The 16568-nt window shown below is 39.1% G+C and overlaps 1 protein-coding gene across 9 annotated transcripts in view; it reads right to left on the reverse strand.

The window, feature by feature from the left end:
* Positions 1–16568, reverse strand: part of PRUNE2 (prune homolog 2 with BCH domain) — a 130832-nt gene that overhangs the window by 38871 nt on the left and 75393 nt on the right. For 7 of the 9 annotated variants that reach the window (XM_015653273.1, XM_015653272.1, XM_033520379.1 and 4 more), the window contains exons 8-9: positions 9555–16065; positions 8302–9103 (exon numbers count right to left, since the gene is read on the reverse strand). In XM_015653273.1, coding sequence (XP_015508759.1) covers positions 8302–9103; positions 9555–16065 — 7313 coding nt within the window. Of the gene's footprint in view, positions 1–677; positions 1021–8301; positions 9104–9554; positions 16066–16568 lie in introns of those variants that run through there. The other 2 variants (XM_033520381.1, XM_033520382.1) reach the window with 2 other exon arrangements.

Consider the following 16568-nt stretch of genomic DNA (forward strand, 5'->3'; position numbering starts at 1 on the left):
AGAAAAGCAAGTAACTGGATGAGTTGAATCAAGCTCCTATAATTAAATTTTTAAAAAAATACTGCCTGCACAAACCAACTTTTGCAGTAATTAAACCTCTTACCGCTGAGATTATTGCTGCATCCCTCATCAGTTAACCTTCAAAAATTACATATACTGTTCACCGCAACATTTTAAGAGGGCATTGCAAAAAATTCAAAAATCATATGCTTCAATTGATACAAAAAACCACCCGAAACTGTAATGCCAAGTAGCCTACAATGAGAGCTGTCACAAACAGTCGAGCCACCAGTAATTAAGCACTTTTAAAAGCAAGCTATATGCTGGCAATGCCCTTTCATCCCTTTTTGCCCATTGTATCCTCAGAGCTAGGCAAAAAAAAGCTGAAAATAATCCAGCATATTAGGTTGACCGTGCAGTGAAGTTTTGTTTCCTAATTATAAATACCATGCCCGTGCTCAGACAAAAGAAATCCTTCTGAACTGATGTAAGCTTCTCTGGTAAAGAGCTGCAACAGAATTAAAATGCAGCTGCCCTGTTTTCAGTAATGAGGTCCTGAGTGCTTTGCATCATGCTGACTAGCATTTACCCTTTTTCTGTCTGAAGTAACTGCAATAAGGAGCCGCTAATCAGAAAATCTTCCGCACATCTGCCACTCGGAGCAAAGAGATGCTTACCTTCTGAAGACTTGAGAAGGCCTTTCTACTGCAAAAATAGTAAGGATGCTCCACTGCTGCACTTCAGCATCCCTCGCTCTCCAGCAGTTTACTAGGAACACGGATCCTCCACCATTTTCTTGTCACGTGGGTAGTGGTACTGCTAAATAAGGGTGATCACCTGCCTCACACGGCCGGCTCTGGAAACCAGCAGCTCCTGGGCTTTGGTTACAGGCACTCTTAAACAAATGCAGAGCTGTGCTTCGCCCGTGAAAATTACGGTTCTTTTTCACATTCCCCGTGGAGCTTCACCGGAGCATCATCAAACTTCGATGCAGCGAGTCAGCTGGCGGTAGCAAAAAGGCTCCCTGCTGCTTCATTTCACTGCCTGAGGAAAGCTTATGCTGAGATTGCATGACAAAAGTTCCTATGGATTCAACCAATCTCAGCCCTCACTTCTGTTTGCATCAATGGCTAAAGAGCACATGCACATTCAGACCGGGTTTGCATTATTTTTTTTTTCAGTTTGCAATTTAACAATGGGAATGCAGGTGCAAATTTAAACGAAAAAAAACCCCAGAAACACCAACAACCACCAGTTCAGAAGGCACAACAGATTCTGAAAAAACCAACTATGTGGAGCAGGAAGTAATGCCCATAGCCTGTGCTCCTGGTTGTGTTTCTTAGGGAGAGAAAGGATTCTTCTTTCCAAGCAGTGCAGTCTCACAGTCTCCTTTTATAGAAGTGTATTCTGAGTAGGGACCCTAAAAAATCCAGATTTCTTTCCAAATGCAGAACAGCTTCCAATCCTAATCCGTACAGCAAGGCAACAGACCCTAGGACAGCCTAACCTTCACTTGGTTTCTCTCATCACACTGCACATATCCTCCTGGAAAACAGTGAGAACTGGAGAAGCTCTCACATCAGACTGCTTAGCCATAAACAGTCAAAAACAAACAGAAGCCTAACCCTGTTTTCTCTTTCGAGTACAGCTCTATGCACAGCTGCAGCACAGTGTAAATCACAATTCACTGGCTCTCACCTTGTAGGATTACTTACACCTTCTTGGTGTAAGTAATCCTACAGAAAAAGTGGTCATTATCTGCTATGCATGTCCTGATAAGTCAGACCCAGATGCTATTTTAAAAAGGAAAACAGATAAATACAAACCATTGCAAGAGATTTAAATCAATATAAAAATACACTTCTAAACAGGACAGTGCTGCAGACACATCATCTTTTATGTTTCTGTCACCTAGCTGTATGTAAAATTTCCAGTGATAGGAAGTTTCTAGGACTTTTCAACTGTCCAAAACTGAATTAATTTAAAATCAAAAGTCCACAAACCCAGTAACTATGGACCCGAAAGTCCCTAATACCCAGATTTCCTGTATCCAGGAAATTACAATATAAATATTTATGTATAATAGAAGTCATTAGTAGCAAGATTATGGTGAAGCTGTGAAATTAGTAATGTGGTCAAAAACAAGTCCTTAATTCTCCATACCAATTCTCCATTCAAGTACCATAGAGTATTTTTGAGATTTTAGGATGCTGACCATCCACAAGCCACTCTGGCAGTCACACTCACAGCACCTGAGCTGGAACCCCACACTCACGCAGTCAGACCAAGTTCCCTTACCGGTGCAACCCCACGTTTCCCATAGCAGAGTCTCAATCCTTAAAATAATCTAATCATGGTGCAACAAAAGAACAGCTTGAGTTGGGTACCTCTGAGGAAAGACCCCGAACACAGGAAACTCTTGGCTTTTATATCCTCACAGTCTGCGCATGCAGAAGTCTGGGGGTCATCCAGCAGAGTCATCAGTCCCCACTGAGTCTTTCAGTGTCCAGTCACCTGCTGGTGCATTTCCCTGTGCCCTTCATTATGCAAAGGCCAGAACCAGTTCATAGACTCCTTAATAGATGCCCTGCTGGGACCACTAACCTCACTGGGGCTCACTGCCAAAGTCAGCTCTGCATCAATAGGGTTAAAATTTCAAAGCTTGTTAACACTTTAGGCTGAAATCTCATCATTGATCCCATTGATTGGAATATATTAAATAGTTAATTATCCCAGAAAACAGTGGTGCTTTTAATAGCAGGGGATTTTTTAATTTAACTCCTAAACCATACTAACAAAGTCCAGGTCTCCTTGCTTCCTGGCTCTATCAGGCCAATCTCACAATTTAATTAAAATTTCAGTACCATTAGTAAATAATAGTAAGTTGTGTGGTTTTTTCCCTTTAAAAGTTCTTTTTTGGTCACTGAAGCACTGTTCTTTTCTTCTTAAAGGATTTTTATAAAGGTCATGGTATTTGCCATGTAAATATTAAAGCTCCTTTTACAAAAATGAGACCATCAGGACCTTCCCATGAGCAACCTTCTCAGTTGTTGCTCCTTTACTTACATGTTTGGTTTTAACCTTTAAAGCATGGTCCTTGTGTTAAGTCAAATGCCATGCTTTGTGCTGCCAAGTGGGAGATCTAAATTCAATTGCCATTTCAAGTCCATAATTTTGTAGTTCAGCAGGAGCTGGAAGCATAACTGAAGCAGCATGCCTGGTCCCCAGAGTGCCTGGAATTGCCTTCCAGTGGATCTGGCCAATTAATAAACAATCCTAACAGAAGTGAAAGATGGCAGCCCCACAGGTTTCCAAGGAAAAAAAAGGAAACAGGTATCCAAAGGGAAGTAAATGTTACTTTATTTTTTCTTACAACAGATTTTCAAGCCCTTCAGCATCCTGTATATAGCACCTGCTCTGCCCATAAAAAAATAAGGCAAACCTGGGATCCCTAACTCACTGCCTTATTCTAACTTTGGGACGACAGAAGAGACATTTTGAGAAAATATTTGGTGAAAACTTTGCTCACTGGAGTCAATATGAATTTTTTCCTGGGTTTCAGTCTGTCAGTATTTAATGTCAGAACTGGGCATTGATACTGACTTGAATAATTAATGGCTTTCAGATTTATTTGTATTTGGCTAAGTCACAGGGACAGCAGAGTCATCTCAGAATTCTTATTAATCTTGTAACAGTCACATATTTTTCTTTAATTAAATTCAATTATCTTTATACACTGGCAAGCACAGGGAAATGTGACGAAAGCAAGCTGTTCTATTAATATAACACTGGATTGCTTCCTCTACTAGGCAATTTTAATAGCCAGCAGTACAGTAGTGGTCACAGAAAGACATTTCGGACAGAGGCAGTGGAAGAGCTATCTTTTCCAAAACATCATTATACATCCGAGCAGGAAAGAATTATTCCTGTTACTTTGAGAAAATTCTATCAGAAAGATAAATGAAGCTTTATTTTGAAGCCTTATTCTAGTAGGTTAAATACATTGTGGTATTCTCCAAAGGAAATTGTTTTCGGCTCAGTTTTGCCACCAGTTTTCTAAGCTTTCCCCCAAATCTTCCAAAATACCTCTGTTCTACTGCTCTCTCTGCTTCTTGTACCCCAAATCAATACATCATTTCATTGTATTTTGTTCAGCTCTTTTAAACTCTTTCTAATAAGGAAAAGGATAATACTTCCCTAGAACAAAGGTAAAATCAAGAATGGTCTGGTATACACAGCCGTTAAAACACTCTGAGAAATGTGCTGGGTGAAAACTAGCATAGCTATCTGCAGTGTTCTCCCTCTGCTTCTTGATCAATTCATCACCAACAACCTTCATACAGCTCTGTAAGACAAGATACCTTCTATCAAGAAGAAAATTACACCCCATCTTCCTAAATTTTACTGCTGGCATACTTCCAGTCAGCAGCAGCAAAGTATGTTATCCAGCTCACCAAATATGCTGCATAAAAAGCTGTTTTCTTTACGGAAAGACTGACCTTAGTAATGTGCTATCAAATATTTTTGTACTATTTTCAGGAGTCCAAAGAATCTCTAGGGTTTGTTACTTTAGGTATTTGGCTATTTCTGAGACAAGCTTATGTCTTTTCTCCAGTGTTTTGAAACAGGAAGTAAGCTTCCTTATTCTTCACTCTCTGCTGAAGCTTTTCGTTGCAGAAATAAAACAGAAGTGGGTGGAAGAACTCTACCTCTAGCCACAGACTTCCTTAAAACAGCTTTGAGAGTAGTTATGTTTGACATTGGGATGAAAGGGGAAGTGACTAGCAGACATTAAGATTTTAAGGCACTTCCTCATGCTGGTTTTCATTTATGCCGTTTCAAAATCTTAATTACCTCTTCTATGTAACAGGCAATTTTATTAGAAGAAGTGGCAGACATCTGCTGAATGAAAGCAGAAACCAATGCAAACTGTGTCCTTCACTGGCCCTTACTCCACTACAAAAAGGAACTTACTTCAGCACAGTACAAGTAGGATTTTTTTTTTTCCTGAACAGGGGCATATGGCTATAAAAGGGATAAGAAGACAGTTAGTAAGTAAGTGCCTTCATAAACTTTGGACTACTAATTCAGTTGTTCATTGGCTGGGTTTGACTTTGAATACAAATTATAAGTTTCTTTATTTTTCAAAGATCACAGAACCACAGAATGGTTTGGGTTGGAAGGGCCCACAAAGATCACCTGGTTCCAACACACTTGACAGGGGAAGGAACACTTACCACTCCAGTGGGTTGCTCAGAGCCCCATCCAGTCTGGCTCTGAACACATCCAAGGACGCAGCTTTCACAGCTATTCCAGGCAACCTGTTCCAGTCCCTCGTCACTCTCACACTGAAGAGTTTCTTTACATCCTACTTTGACATAAATCTTTGGCAGACTCAGAGCCTGATAACTAGCACCATCAGATGCCTTCCAGAAATTGCACTGCAATAATCAGGAAAGTCTTAGTTTCTTCTCTTACGTGATGATACCAGGGTTTCTTCACTAACCTCCCAAAGGCTGGCAGCTCAGCTGCATCACATTGTTTTAAACTTTGTTGGCCATGAAGGGCAGTTAATTTCAGACCAAAAAGTCAAAAGCTGCATACTGAGCTATGTTTTAAGAAGGAACTTCTGTGTTTAAAACTGTCAATTAAACACATTAAGAAAGCATTTCCAATTACACGCTTCTACCATGTCAGTTGCTAGTTTTTTAGCTGTTTATGTATCACCTACAAATAATGGCTCCTGTATGTGTTTCATCATAGTATTTTTCATGTGTTTGCTTTGGTTTCAGAGGAGTCAAGGCCTCTGTGATCATGCTGTGGGCATGCACAGGGAGGCATATGTCTGTTCTCCTAAGAAGTCTGAAGTCTTTATCTAACTGACTGAAGATATGGGCTTATTGCAAGTTTATCAACTACCAAGCAGAGGGGAAACTGAGGGGAAAACCACACCAGAAAAGCAATCTCTATTACATACAAAATCCATGTATTTCCATATATGGATGAGGATTAATTACTTTTAATATTATCAATGCTGGAAGAAACATCTATTAAAGTTTACAACTTACCAAGAAAAATATCTAACAAGAAAACTTAAACCAAAGCAACGTAGATTTTACTGGTTTCATGCTCTCACAACTAATTGTTAATGTGGAAGCTGAAGAAGTTCCTTACCTTGCTTCTCTGGGCATCAGTATCAAATAGTGTAAAGGACAGAAATAACCACTGCTACTGACTAAAAAGGCATTTGGTATTAAATAACTTCTAAGTGAGATAAGAAAAAAGACTAAACTAGAAGCTATAGTGATATATATAAGAAGCTATAGTGATATATAATATATATATTCCATACCAAGAATTATTTTATATTTTTCTTGCAGGATGCACCGCATTCCAGCATCTGTTTAAACTTCTACTGAAAACACAAGAACATTAAAATTCATCCAATTCCGGATTTTCATGTGGGAATTAGTCTAAGCAAATACACTAAGTTCTAAGAATAATGAATGTACTGCATGCAAAACTCCAATGTGAACTATTGTGGAGTAGTACTTCAGGATTTGCCAAAGTTCCTAAAAAACAGCTCTTCTCAAAGTGGATCTAAAAATTTATAGTAATAAGATGTTAAACCCCCCCTATAAATCCATGGCCTTATTTTTTCTAGTATCAGTCTAAGTTCAAAAATCAGATTTTTTTTCCTGTGGTGTCGAAGAATCCTACTGCACCAAAGTTATCTCAAGTCCAAAATGTGCTGGTTCATTTAAAATTTATTCTAAATCAGACACCTAGAGTTTTCTTTTCCTCTCTAAAAACATCACGGGGATGTAAGTATGACAAGTCAAACTACTAGGATATTGCCTGCATGTAATTAATCAGTGTGACTTAGACTGGGTCAGCATCTGCCAGTTTTTAATTTAAAATGCTTTAGGAAATAACAGACGATTTCTTCATGTCAGATTTGCAAGCCTGCAACTAGCCAGCACCCCTAAACAACTCTTGTTTCCTGTGCCATTCAATACTGATCGTGAGCGGAAATGGTAAGCATTTCATGATCCTAAATTTTTTTACTAGAAATGCATAGTTTGTCAAAAAAGCATCTTTATTAATTGAAATTAGTTGTTTTTAATGAACTCCCAGTGAAACCCTGCAGAGGTAACACCAGAAAATGGCTTCCAGGGTTAACAAATAAAGCACCTCCAAGTCAAAGGACATCTAGTTTTCCTAGATTTGCTGATCCTAAGCCACCCTTCCACACAACAACATGGATGCAAAACAGCTGCTTGGAAATTTTCTTTGTTTGGGCTTCTCCCAGATTTCTCTTCTATAGGAAATTCCTACTTTTCCTTCTGGAATGGAATTTAGAAGCTTAGAGGATTGGGTGCAACAGAAATGCTGTGCCAACCCACCATTCTTTTGCTAGTTTCAAGGTCAAGCACTCAATATTTGGTTTACTTCAGACTCTACAGATCTGTTGAGTGCTCATCTGCTAACACTTCTGAAAATTTTTCTCTCTCCTGATGGCAACCTGCTGTTTGCAAAGGAGGAGTGGTCAACAACAGAAGCATCCTCTCCAATGCACTACAGTAAATGGAGTCAGGAGGGCCACCCCTCACTATATCTGAAAACACAGCAGGGAGTCACTTGGCAGCAGGAACACTACCAGCACAGAGGCTGCATGTCCACCCAAAGCCAGGTCCAGCCAAGTACTCACTTGATCTCCTTCAACTGCCAGTTCAATTCAAGCAGTCATAAATGCTCCTCTGACCTGATAAGAGCTTATAACAAATAATCACAAAGACCACAACTTTCCTTCATGCTTTTCTTTCCTGTATAAGCAGCACATTTTTCTGACTCTGGGCCTTGACTCCTTACTTTCTTCCTTCTCAGCAGTTTTGCTTTGGGCTGAGACAGTGCTTCACTTCAATCCTTCCATGATCACATCATGTAATGGTAATATCATCAGTACCTGCCTTGGGCCTGTATTCCCTGGCCATGTCTGTTTCAGATTTAAAGGTAGGTAATACAATCAGTGGGACTTCACAGAAGGAAGATAGATTTACTCTTGAAAGAAAGTGACCTTCAAATCAATTGCAAAACAACCCTAATTTGGCTCATATCAGGCAACAAAGAACCAAGAATCTGTTTACAGAAAGGGGGAAATACATTGATAGTTAAATAATGTAAATACATTCCATACTTCAGACTTGAAAGTCTTGCCATCTATTCATAATGGCACACACCTCAGTAACATATTTAACAAATGAACAGAAGACCTTTGAGAGAAAATGGGTGTTTACTCACCCTGATTTTTGATTCAATTCTCTGTCATTGCTGAGAAGAACCATTTCCTCCTTCATTTCTTGTTCTGTTGCTACATTATTCCCAAGCCTCTGTTGAGAATTTGCTTCCCGTGTGCTATCATCACCAACTACCTGCAACTCTGATGTTCCTGCAATGCCCAGACTCACATTCTCAGCAGTCAGTCCATCTGAAGGAGAACAGCCTTCATGTTCAAAAGATTTCTCAAGGGGAGTTTCTACCTGAAATTCTGTCCAAGTGTCAAGAAACAATTCCTGTGCTACAGCAGATGCCAGTTCTTCAGCAGGATGTCCAGACTCTGATTTTGGCATCTCTGTCTTGTAAGAAATTTCTTCAGGTGATATGTCACTTACTTCATTTTGGCCCAATATAATCCAACCCTCATCTTGCCCACAGCTTTCCTGTGATTTCCTTTCACCATTCAGCTTCTGAGGCACAGCAGAAGAGTTTTTCTCTTCTAAGTGAACAGCATCCCGTCCAGTCCCACAACCAAAGTGATCTTTGTTTTCATCTGAAATGGGGATTGGTGGAAAGGTATCCAAGGAGCCTGGTGAAAAGCCTTCATGGGATTCTTGAAAGGCAAAATTAATTTTGCTTCTTTCAAGGGTATCATTCGTTGCAGGTGTATTTTCTTCCTCAGTAACAAGGATGTAATCTACCTCCAGTGATGGTGGGAACACCTGCACCCTCGCATCTTTCTCAGTCTCTGTACCTTCCAAATCAGGGCTCATATGGGAATTTCTCAGCTTTTCCTCCTGACAAAGCAGGGAGTCAGTGCCAGCTGCTAAAAGAACAGGCAAATAGAAACTCTTTTGAATTTTTTAATTACTGATTTAGTCACCATAACATGCTTCAATCAGTGCTGCGAGATAAAGCTCTTTTCAGTTTGCTTTTCTCTGTTAATGTGTACTTGAATTTTATAACACCATCATCATTATTGTTAAAGGTTATACATTAACATGGCAATCGTCCCCAAGGCACAAACAATTCAGTGTCCCATAGGTTAGGCCCTGTACAAACAACAGAAATTATATTCCTACTTCACTGTTTAAAAGCTTTAGATCTGTCTGAGAGAATGATACTAGAGCTCTTTCCACAATACATGTTCTGTACATTAGGGAGATACACAAACTTCACACTTCACTCAAAGCCTCCTCCTCATTAAGCAGAAATACGCCAGACACTTCCTCCTTCCTCCATCCTATATATTTGCCCTGGAAAGCAGATTTTCTTACCATCACATGATCTTCTATCTCCACCTGGTGGTGAGTCGGGATCGGTTGTTTCTGCTTCAGATTTTCCTGTCAAAAAACCAGAATCTAGTGGAGTTACTTCAGACATGGAGAGCAAAGGTACTGAGGTGAGATTTTCCTCAAGGCACTCTGTGGATGTTTCAGACACCTTATCTTCGGTCATTAGAATGCCCTCCGCACCTTCCAGAGGGGCTGGCAATGGCAATTGTTTTTCCAAAGTAATGCTGTCATAAAATGGCTGCTGTAACAAGAGCTCACCATTTGCATACTCTCTGCTGCCAGAGAGTTCAGCATAAAAAGATGCAGAGGATGGTGGAGTACACACTGCTGGTGATTGGTCATTGGGTATTTCCTTAAACACAGGAACATTATTTTCCATTACAGCTTCATATTCTTTTGTTGTGTCATCAAACAGTTGATTATTTGAATCAGATTCATCACCTTTATTACCACCAGGTAGAAAGGGTTTGGGAAACAGTGTCTGTTCATCCCTTGATTTCCTTTCTGCTGCCTCACTACTTTCATTGCCTAGCAGTGTCACTATGTTCATTGCATCACATGTGCCTGCCGGGACATGAGTCACTGAGGTGTTGCTGATACTATGTTCTATCCCTGGGTCAGATCGGTCCACATATTCTTCTGACCTATCTGGCTCAACACCAGTTACTGCTGTATGGTCAGTATGAGAATATTTTACAAATTCACCCAAGGCACTAATTTCTTTTAAGCCTTGTTCTTCCCTATGAGGTTCATTGAAATCCATGGGAAGCAAATGCATTTGAGAGGTTGCTATTTGAGCTGCATCAGTTGGTGCTCCTTGATGGTCTGCATGAGTGAAACTTTCATGGAACATGGCTTTCAGATCTAAGGATGTCACTTTTATAACTTCACTGGCAATTTCAGTTGACTCAACAGGGTCAAAAACCAGCCTATTTTCCAGACTCTGTTCTTCCGGAACTGCAGGTTCAGGAGGTTCCTGAGGATTAGAAGAGATAAGCTGATAGAATTCTTTGGTCATTACTGGTTCATAGTCCTGGGGGCCACTGTTTTCAGAGTGCATCTCCACCTTCTGCATTACTAGCTTACACTTTGAATCAAAATCTGCCTCTTTATTCATATTTGATTTTGTATGAATTGGCTGACTGTCTTTGTCTTCAGGCTCCACTGCAAGTATCTGAGAATATGGGATAGAGGCATTCTTAGCTCCATACTCCTGGCACACATCAGGACTGCTTGATGACTCTGAACCATTGTCTTGGTCACAGTGACTTAAAATATCAGGATTTTCACCATCTGATTTCAAAGTGACAGTCTGCTCAGCATTAGTCCACAGGTCAGGTTCCACTGAAAACTGCTGATTACTTCCTTGTGTGTTATCCTGTAAAATATCTGGGATAAGTGCAGTTTGGGGAACTAATATGTTCCACTCTGGACTTGACTTTTCTGCCATTTCAAAAGATAAGTCTTCTACAGTGGAAGCACCTTGCATGGAGCTGTGCAGTTCTACTCTTTCACAGGTGCTCTCCTGTTGTCCTTGAGGAGTGAGATTTCCATCTCCCTCACTGTCTTTTGGTAGATCCAGTACAGTGCTTGCTTCAACCGCTGCATTTGGTACAGGTTGTTCCTCACCTGAAAAAGAGTTCTGAGGAGTCAGTTGATTTTCCTCATCTGTAGAAAACAACTGCTCTATCAGCTCCCTTTCCTCTTTATCTAGTATGAAAGAATCAAGCTGGTTGAACTGTAAAGTGTCTTCATTTATCTGACCACCAGGACTATTGATAGAATGTACTAGTCTTATATTTTCTTTTTCATCAGAGTAGAGTGGGGCAGGTGGATTTTCATCATTACCTGTATCACTGAAATGTGCTTCTGTTAGTTCTTCATCTTGTGAAGGAGAACCACAGGAGTCCTCTTTACTATCTCCTAACTGATTTGTTACAGAGTGATCTGAAACAGAATACTGATCTTCCAATTGCTTTTCTTCAGAAGTTTGTGAACTCCACCATTCTGAACTGTTATCTAGAAAATCAGATGTTCCTACTGTGGATTTTGGATTAGTTCTTGATTCAGCTTCCAGTGACATACTCCATGGATCAACAGCTTTTGAAGTATGTTCTTCTTTATCACCAGCAGAAGAAGTCAATGTAAGATCTTCATTCATTTGATACAAATATAAATCTTCTCCACCATGTGTTTTTTCGTTGAAAATACTCACCTGAGTTCTTTCATCAAGTGTTTTACAGTGGCCTGTAGCAGATTGAGTAGTCTTATTATGGTCAATAAAGTCAATAGTCACATCCTCCTGCAATACCCTTCTGGCTTCAATTGTTTCAGAATTTTCACTGAAGATGCTTACCAGAACCTTCTCTCCTCCCACCTTAGTTATTGCACCTAAATTGTCTTCATCAGCTTCAGGACTTGTTGAATTGGATTGAACATAATCCTCTCCATTTTCAGCTCCTTTGTGCCATTTGTTTTCACACACTGAATCTTCATTAATCACTTCAGGACATGCTTCTGAATTCTCTGAATCCTCATTTATGTCAGGACTTGATAAAGAAGATACAGTGTCATCATCTACATGGGCATTCCAAAAATCTAAGCTTTTAGGAACTTTGTTCTCTTCGCCACTTGTTTCAAATCCTTCTTCATATTCATTCCCAATTTCCTGCTTTTTAAAAGAATCTTCAAGATTTTTATTATTTTTTATCTCCCACATATCCCTGCTTCTTCCATGATGACTAGCAACTGGAAGGTCTCCCCAGACATTCACAGATGCATCACTTAAGTCAGGACTTGTTCCACTTGAGTGTGTATAATCATTTATTGAATTACTCCACACATTATCTTCTTCCAAATAGCTTTTGATCTGTATATCTTTTGAAAGGCTGCTTGTGGTATTTGCTATTTCAAGGACTTCACTTGCCTCAGGACTTGTTCCAGGAGATTGCATATCTTCACATGGCTGTGAATCCCAAGCAGTTTGCGGAAAACTGTCATTAAGCACTGCAAATGGCTCTCCACAAAGATTATTAGCAGGTTCTAAACTTTCAGGGTTTTCATTTCTCCCAGAACCTATTTCAAGTGAAAATGAATCTTCTACCACAGACATATGTGTAATATCAGGAACACTAACAAATCCAGAAGGATTTTTCTTAAACTCATCCATGAAAGAATTTTCATTGGTCCTCATCAGTTCTGAGCTATTTTTAAAAGATGCTAACTCAGAGTTACAAATGTCTGGATGGTTAGGAGTGACTTCATGTAAGCATTCTTGCCCTTCTCCCAGAGGTTCTTGTTGTTTATCCATCAAAGGAATTGATGTTGCTTGGTCATTACCATTCTTTCCAGAGTCATTCCAGACACATAAGCTTCCAGGCATTTTAGAAGAATTATTTTCACGATTATCACTACCCTTATCAGAACTTTCAAAAATACTTTCCATCTTAGGACTTGTTGCATCCTCTGTCACTGTAGCCTCTTCTTCAGCTCCCTGAGAAAGCAGCTGTGACATTTCACTGTAATTGTAATTTTGTTGTAAGGGGTCATCAAAAAATTTATAACCTCTGCCTCCTTCAGAAATACTTGGTGATTCTAAACTATCCTGCAAAATGCCTTTTCTCTCTTCCTGAATAACTGGATTGCTTTGATTGGAAAGTGACACATTCTCTGTGATTAATACTTCCAAACTAACAGAATTTCTCATTTTTCCTGGGGAGGTGGCAATTTCAGTTGGCTCACTTTCTTCCAAATCTGTTTTATCTGAAGATTCACTGCCCTCTTGCACTGGTTTATTACAAATGTCATTAATCATCTGCTGTCCACTTGTCACATGTGTTCTCTTACATTCTTTTCCTTCCTTAGAGAGGACAGTGGCATTATCCCAGCCTTCCCCATGACCCTGCTCACTCTGTAAACTCCATGAGTTCTGCTGGTGCACTGAATCCAGCTCTTCATCAATATCAGCAGTGTTTTGTGCTGCATTCTTACTAAGTATCTCACTCCCTAAGTCACTTATATTCAGTTCCAAACCATTCTTATTTTCTGAGGTTGGCATAGAAGTGTTTGTGTCTTCTACAGGAACACTGCCCACTGTTTCTGCATTGTCAGCTCCTCTCTGTCTAGTACTTAGTTCATTCTGTGATGGTGATAAGTCATTCACTGTTTGATTATATGCCAGTATTACTCTTCTGCTTTCAGATTCAGGAAAGTTATTTTCACTGGTACATGTTTCAGTTGAAAAACACAGATCAGATGTTTGTTCTGAATTAAGACAGGGTTTAGCAGAGGCAGAAGGAACTGAAATTCCAGAATATCTTTCTTGTAACTGGGTGATGTTATTTAGGGGAGCATCCCAGATATCTGTATTTCTAGTATTTGGAAAAGGCACATTGTTAGGAGATAATGGTTCCTTGCTTGATTTCTCAGGTACTTCTGACTCAGCCAAATTTGTCTTCATGAATTGACCAGTCTCATCATCAAAATCCTTGTCCTCATTTTCTCTGTCATCTTCCACATATGTAGGTGATAAGTATGAATCAGAGGTTGAATAATTGGTGTCTGGTGGAGAAACAACTAAATCTTCTGCTATATTTGAGGAACTAAGGTCCGAGTTTTTGTATAAGAAGGTATCCTCCCATGGCACCACTACTTCTGTTACTTCTTTTCTGATGTTTTTATCATACATATTCCAGGTATCTATATTTTCAAATTCTTTTGGTCTGTGTTTAGGATCACCAAACACAGTTTTTTCCCCCGTGTTCAGCTTGGAGTTATTTTGCATATTGTTGAAAACAAAATTTGTATTTTTAGATTCTTCATGGTCTTCTATTGAATAGTATCTTCCTTTATCCCACACTTCTGGGTTTTCAGTCTCGTTGTCCACTGTGATTTCTGAAGAATCTGATAAACCAGTTTTTGATATGGCCCATTCCTCAGGAATATTTACTGATTTTAGTTCTCCATCTAGTTTGGGCATATTCCATACATTTTCTGAGGATCTACCAGCAGTTCCTTCATCAAACTCGGTCCAGATTTTGTAAGAGTCTCCAGCTAACTGGCTACCTTTCTCTTCACCATGACACCATGCATCTGATATCATAGGTGTTGGCTGGCTGACCCTCCACAGGTCTGTAAAGCTCTCCACTTCTTGCTTTGTCTCATCTAAAGAAGCAGGTTGTAAACATGAATGTTCACTGTTTTTCTCTTGATTCTCATGGTTCCAATTATCTTGTTTAAACTCATTATCCCACAGACCTGCTTTCATATATTCCATTTGCTTTGGCTGTTTTTGGAGGAACACAGAATCTGAGGCTCTTCTGTCATTATGCTCTCGTAACAAGGGACTTTCTTTGGAATCTTTCCATAAAACAGGACTCTGAAAAACAGATTCCTGCTCGCTTGAGCTCCATGCATCAGCATTTCTGGAATCTAGGTCAAAGCCATCCCACCAGCTCCCATATCTAATACGAGACTGAGAGTAATTTGTGCCATCTATTTCATTAATTCTTTTTATGACATCTTGTGAGAAAATTAAAGGCTGCTCATTATCTAGTGGTGAGGTATCTACAAGACTATTCATAGGAGTTGGTGGAATTCTTGAATCAGCAGATTTCAACATTTCTGGTGAAGAAGAACCACCTTCAACTGAATCAATCAAACTTGAAGTTTTCTCACACATTTCTCCTGGATTCTCATCAAATTCAGCCAGATTGTCTTCCTCAATTTTAGTCTTAACTAAGTCAGTTGAATACTTTACTGTATCATTTTCTAATAGGCTTGCCTTATCAAGTTTTTTCTTCAGAGTGAGTTGATGCCCTTCTGATGAATCATTATTGAGAAAATAGTCATCTGCTGGGGAACAATCAACAGAATGAGAAGATGACTCAGATGGAGCTGTAACCATGGGTGCTAGATCAAAATTGAAAAGATCGAAGTTATCACCATTGTTTTCTGACTGAGACTTTTGTTCTTCAGCTATTGCTCCTTCAGGAATAGGGCTGTAGGAATCAAAGCCAGGCAGAAGACTGTGATGAGAAGCAGCACCTTCTGCAACAGGGCTATCATCACTAAGAAAAACAGAACTCTCCTTGGAAGATCGGCTGCTTCTAATGGTAGCCAAGCCACTGTCTGGACTCACAAGGTCTACATTAACATCAATGGGGGCTTGCATAGACCCATTTAGCTCTTGAGGATTGTCTATAAAATTGGCAGAACTGGGCTGTGGTTCTACATCAGAACCATATAACTCCACAATACCAGAAGATCCTTGTGAAAGTGGAGCACTTCCAGCAACAGCTTCAGTAGAGGAAGTTCTACTATTTGATACCATTTCTGGTTGCCTTCTATTTATAACTTCCTTAATTAGAAGAAAAATTTGATCACAGGTCACCAAAGAATTTTCTTGTTGATAAATGAGAATTTGGTCACATTCACATTCTAGAGGATCCAGCTCTAAACAAGGATTCTGACATTCTTCTAATTCACAGCAGATCTGTTGAAAAACAGGATATTTCAGAGGTCGCTGCAGTCATGGACATAAGGCACATATTGACTACTTCATAATGTAATACAGCCATACCTATCTTTTCCTATTAACCTATTGCTTGGCCGTTTTACTGCAGCATCATTATTATGATCCCCAAATAGATGATGTACTACAACACAAGATCAAGAAGATCGTATTTGTTGTATGATTGGTCAGAAATTATACCATTTAACTTTCATTATTTTATTTGTATTACAGTTATTTCTAGTTATTATTTATAGTTATATTTATTTATAATTATTATTATATTTTATTTTTATTATATTATTTTAATATTTTATTAATTTATTAATTTATATTATTATATTGTTAGTAATAGAAAATCCAAATAAATGTTGGGTTGTTTCCTTAAGAAATCTGAGTAAAATGTATGTAATAGTACTTTCGGAATTTCTATATTATTATTATATTATTATTTCTATTTCTATAACAAGATAATTGTATTAGTA

This window comes from Parus major, chromosome Z (assembly GCF_001522545.3).
Source record: "Parus major isolate Abel chromosome Z, Parus_major1.1, whole genome shotgun sequence".
NCBI lineage: Eukaryota > Metazoa > Chordata > Aves > Passeriformes > Paridae > Parus > Parus major.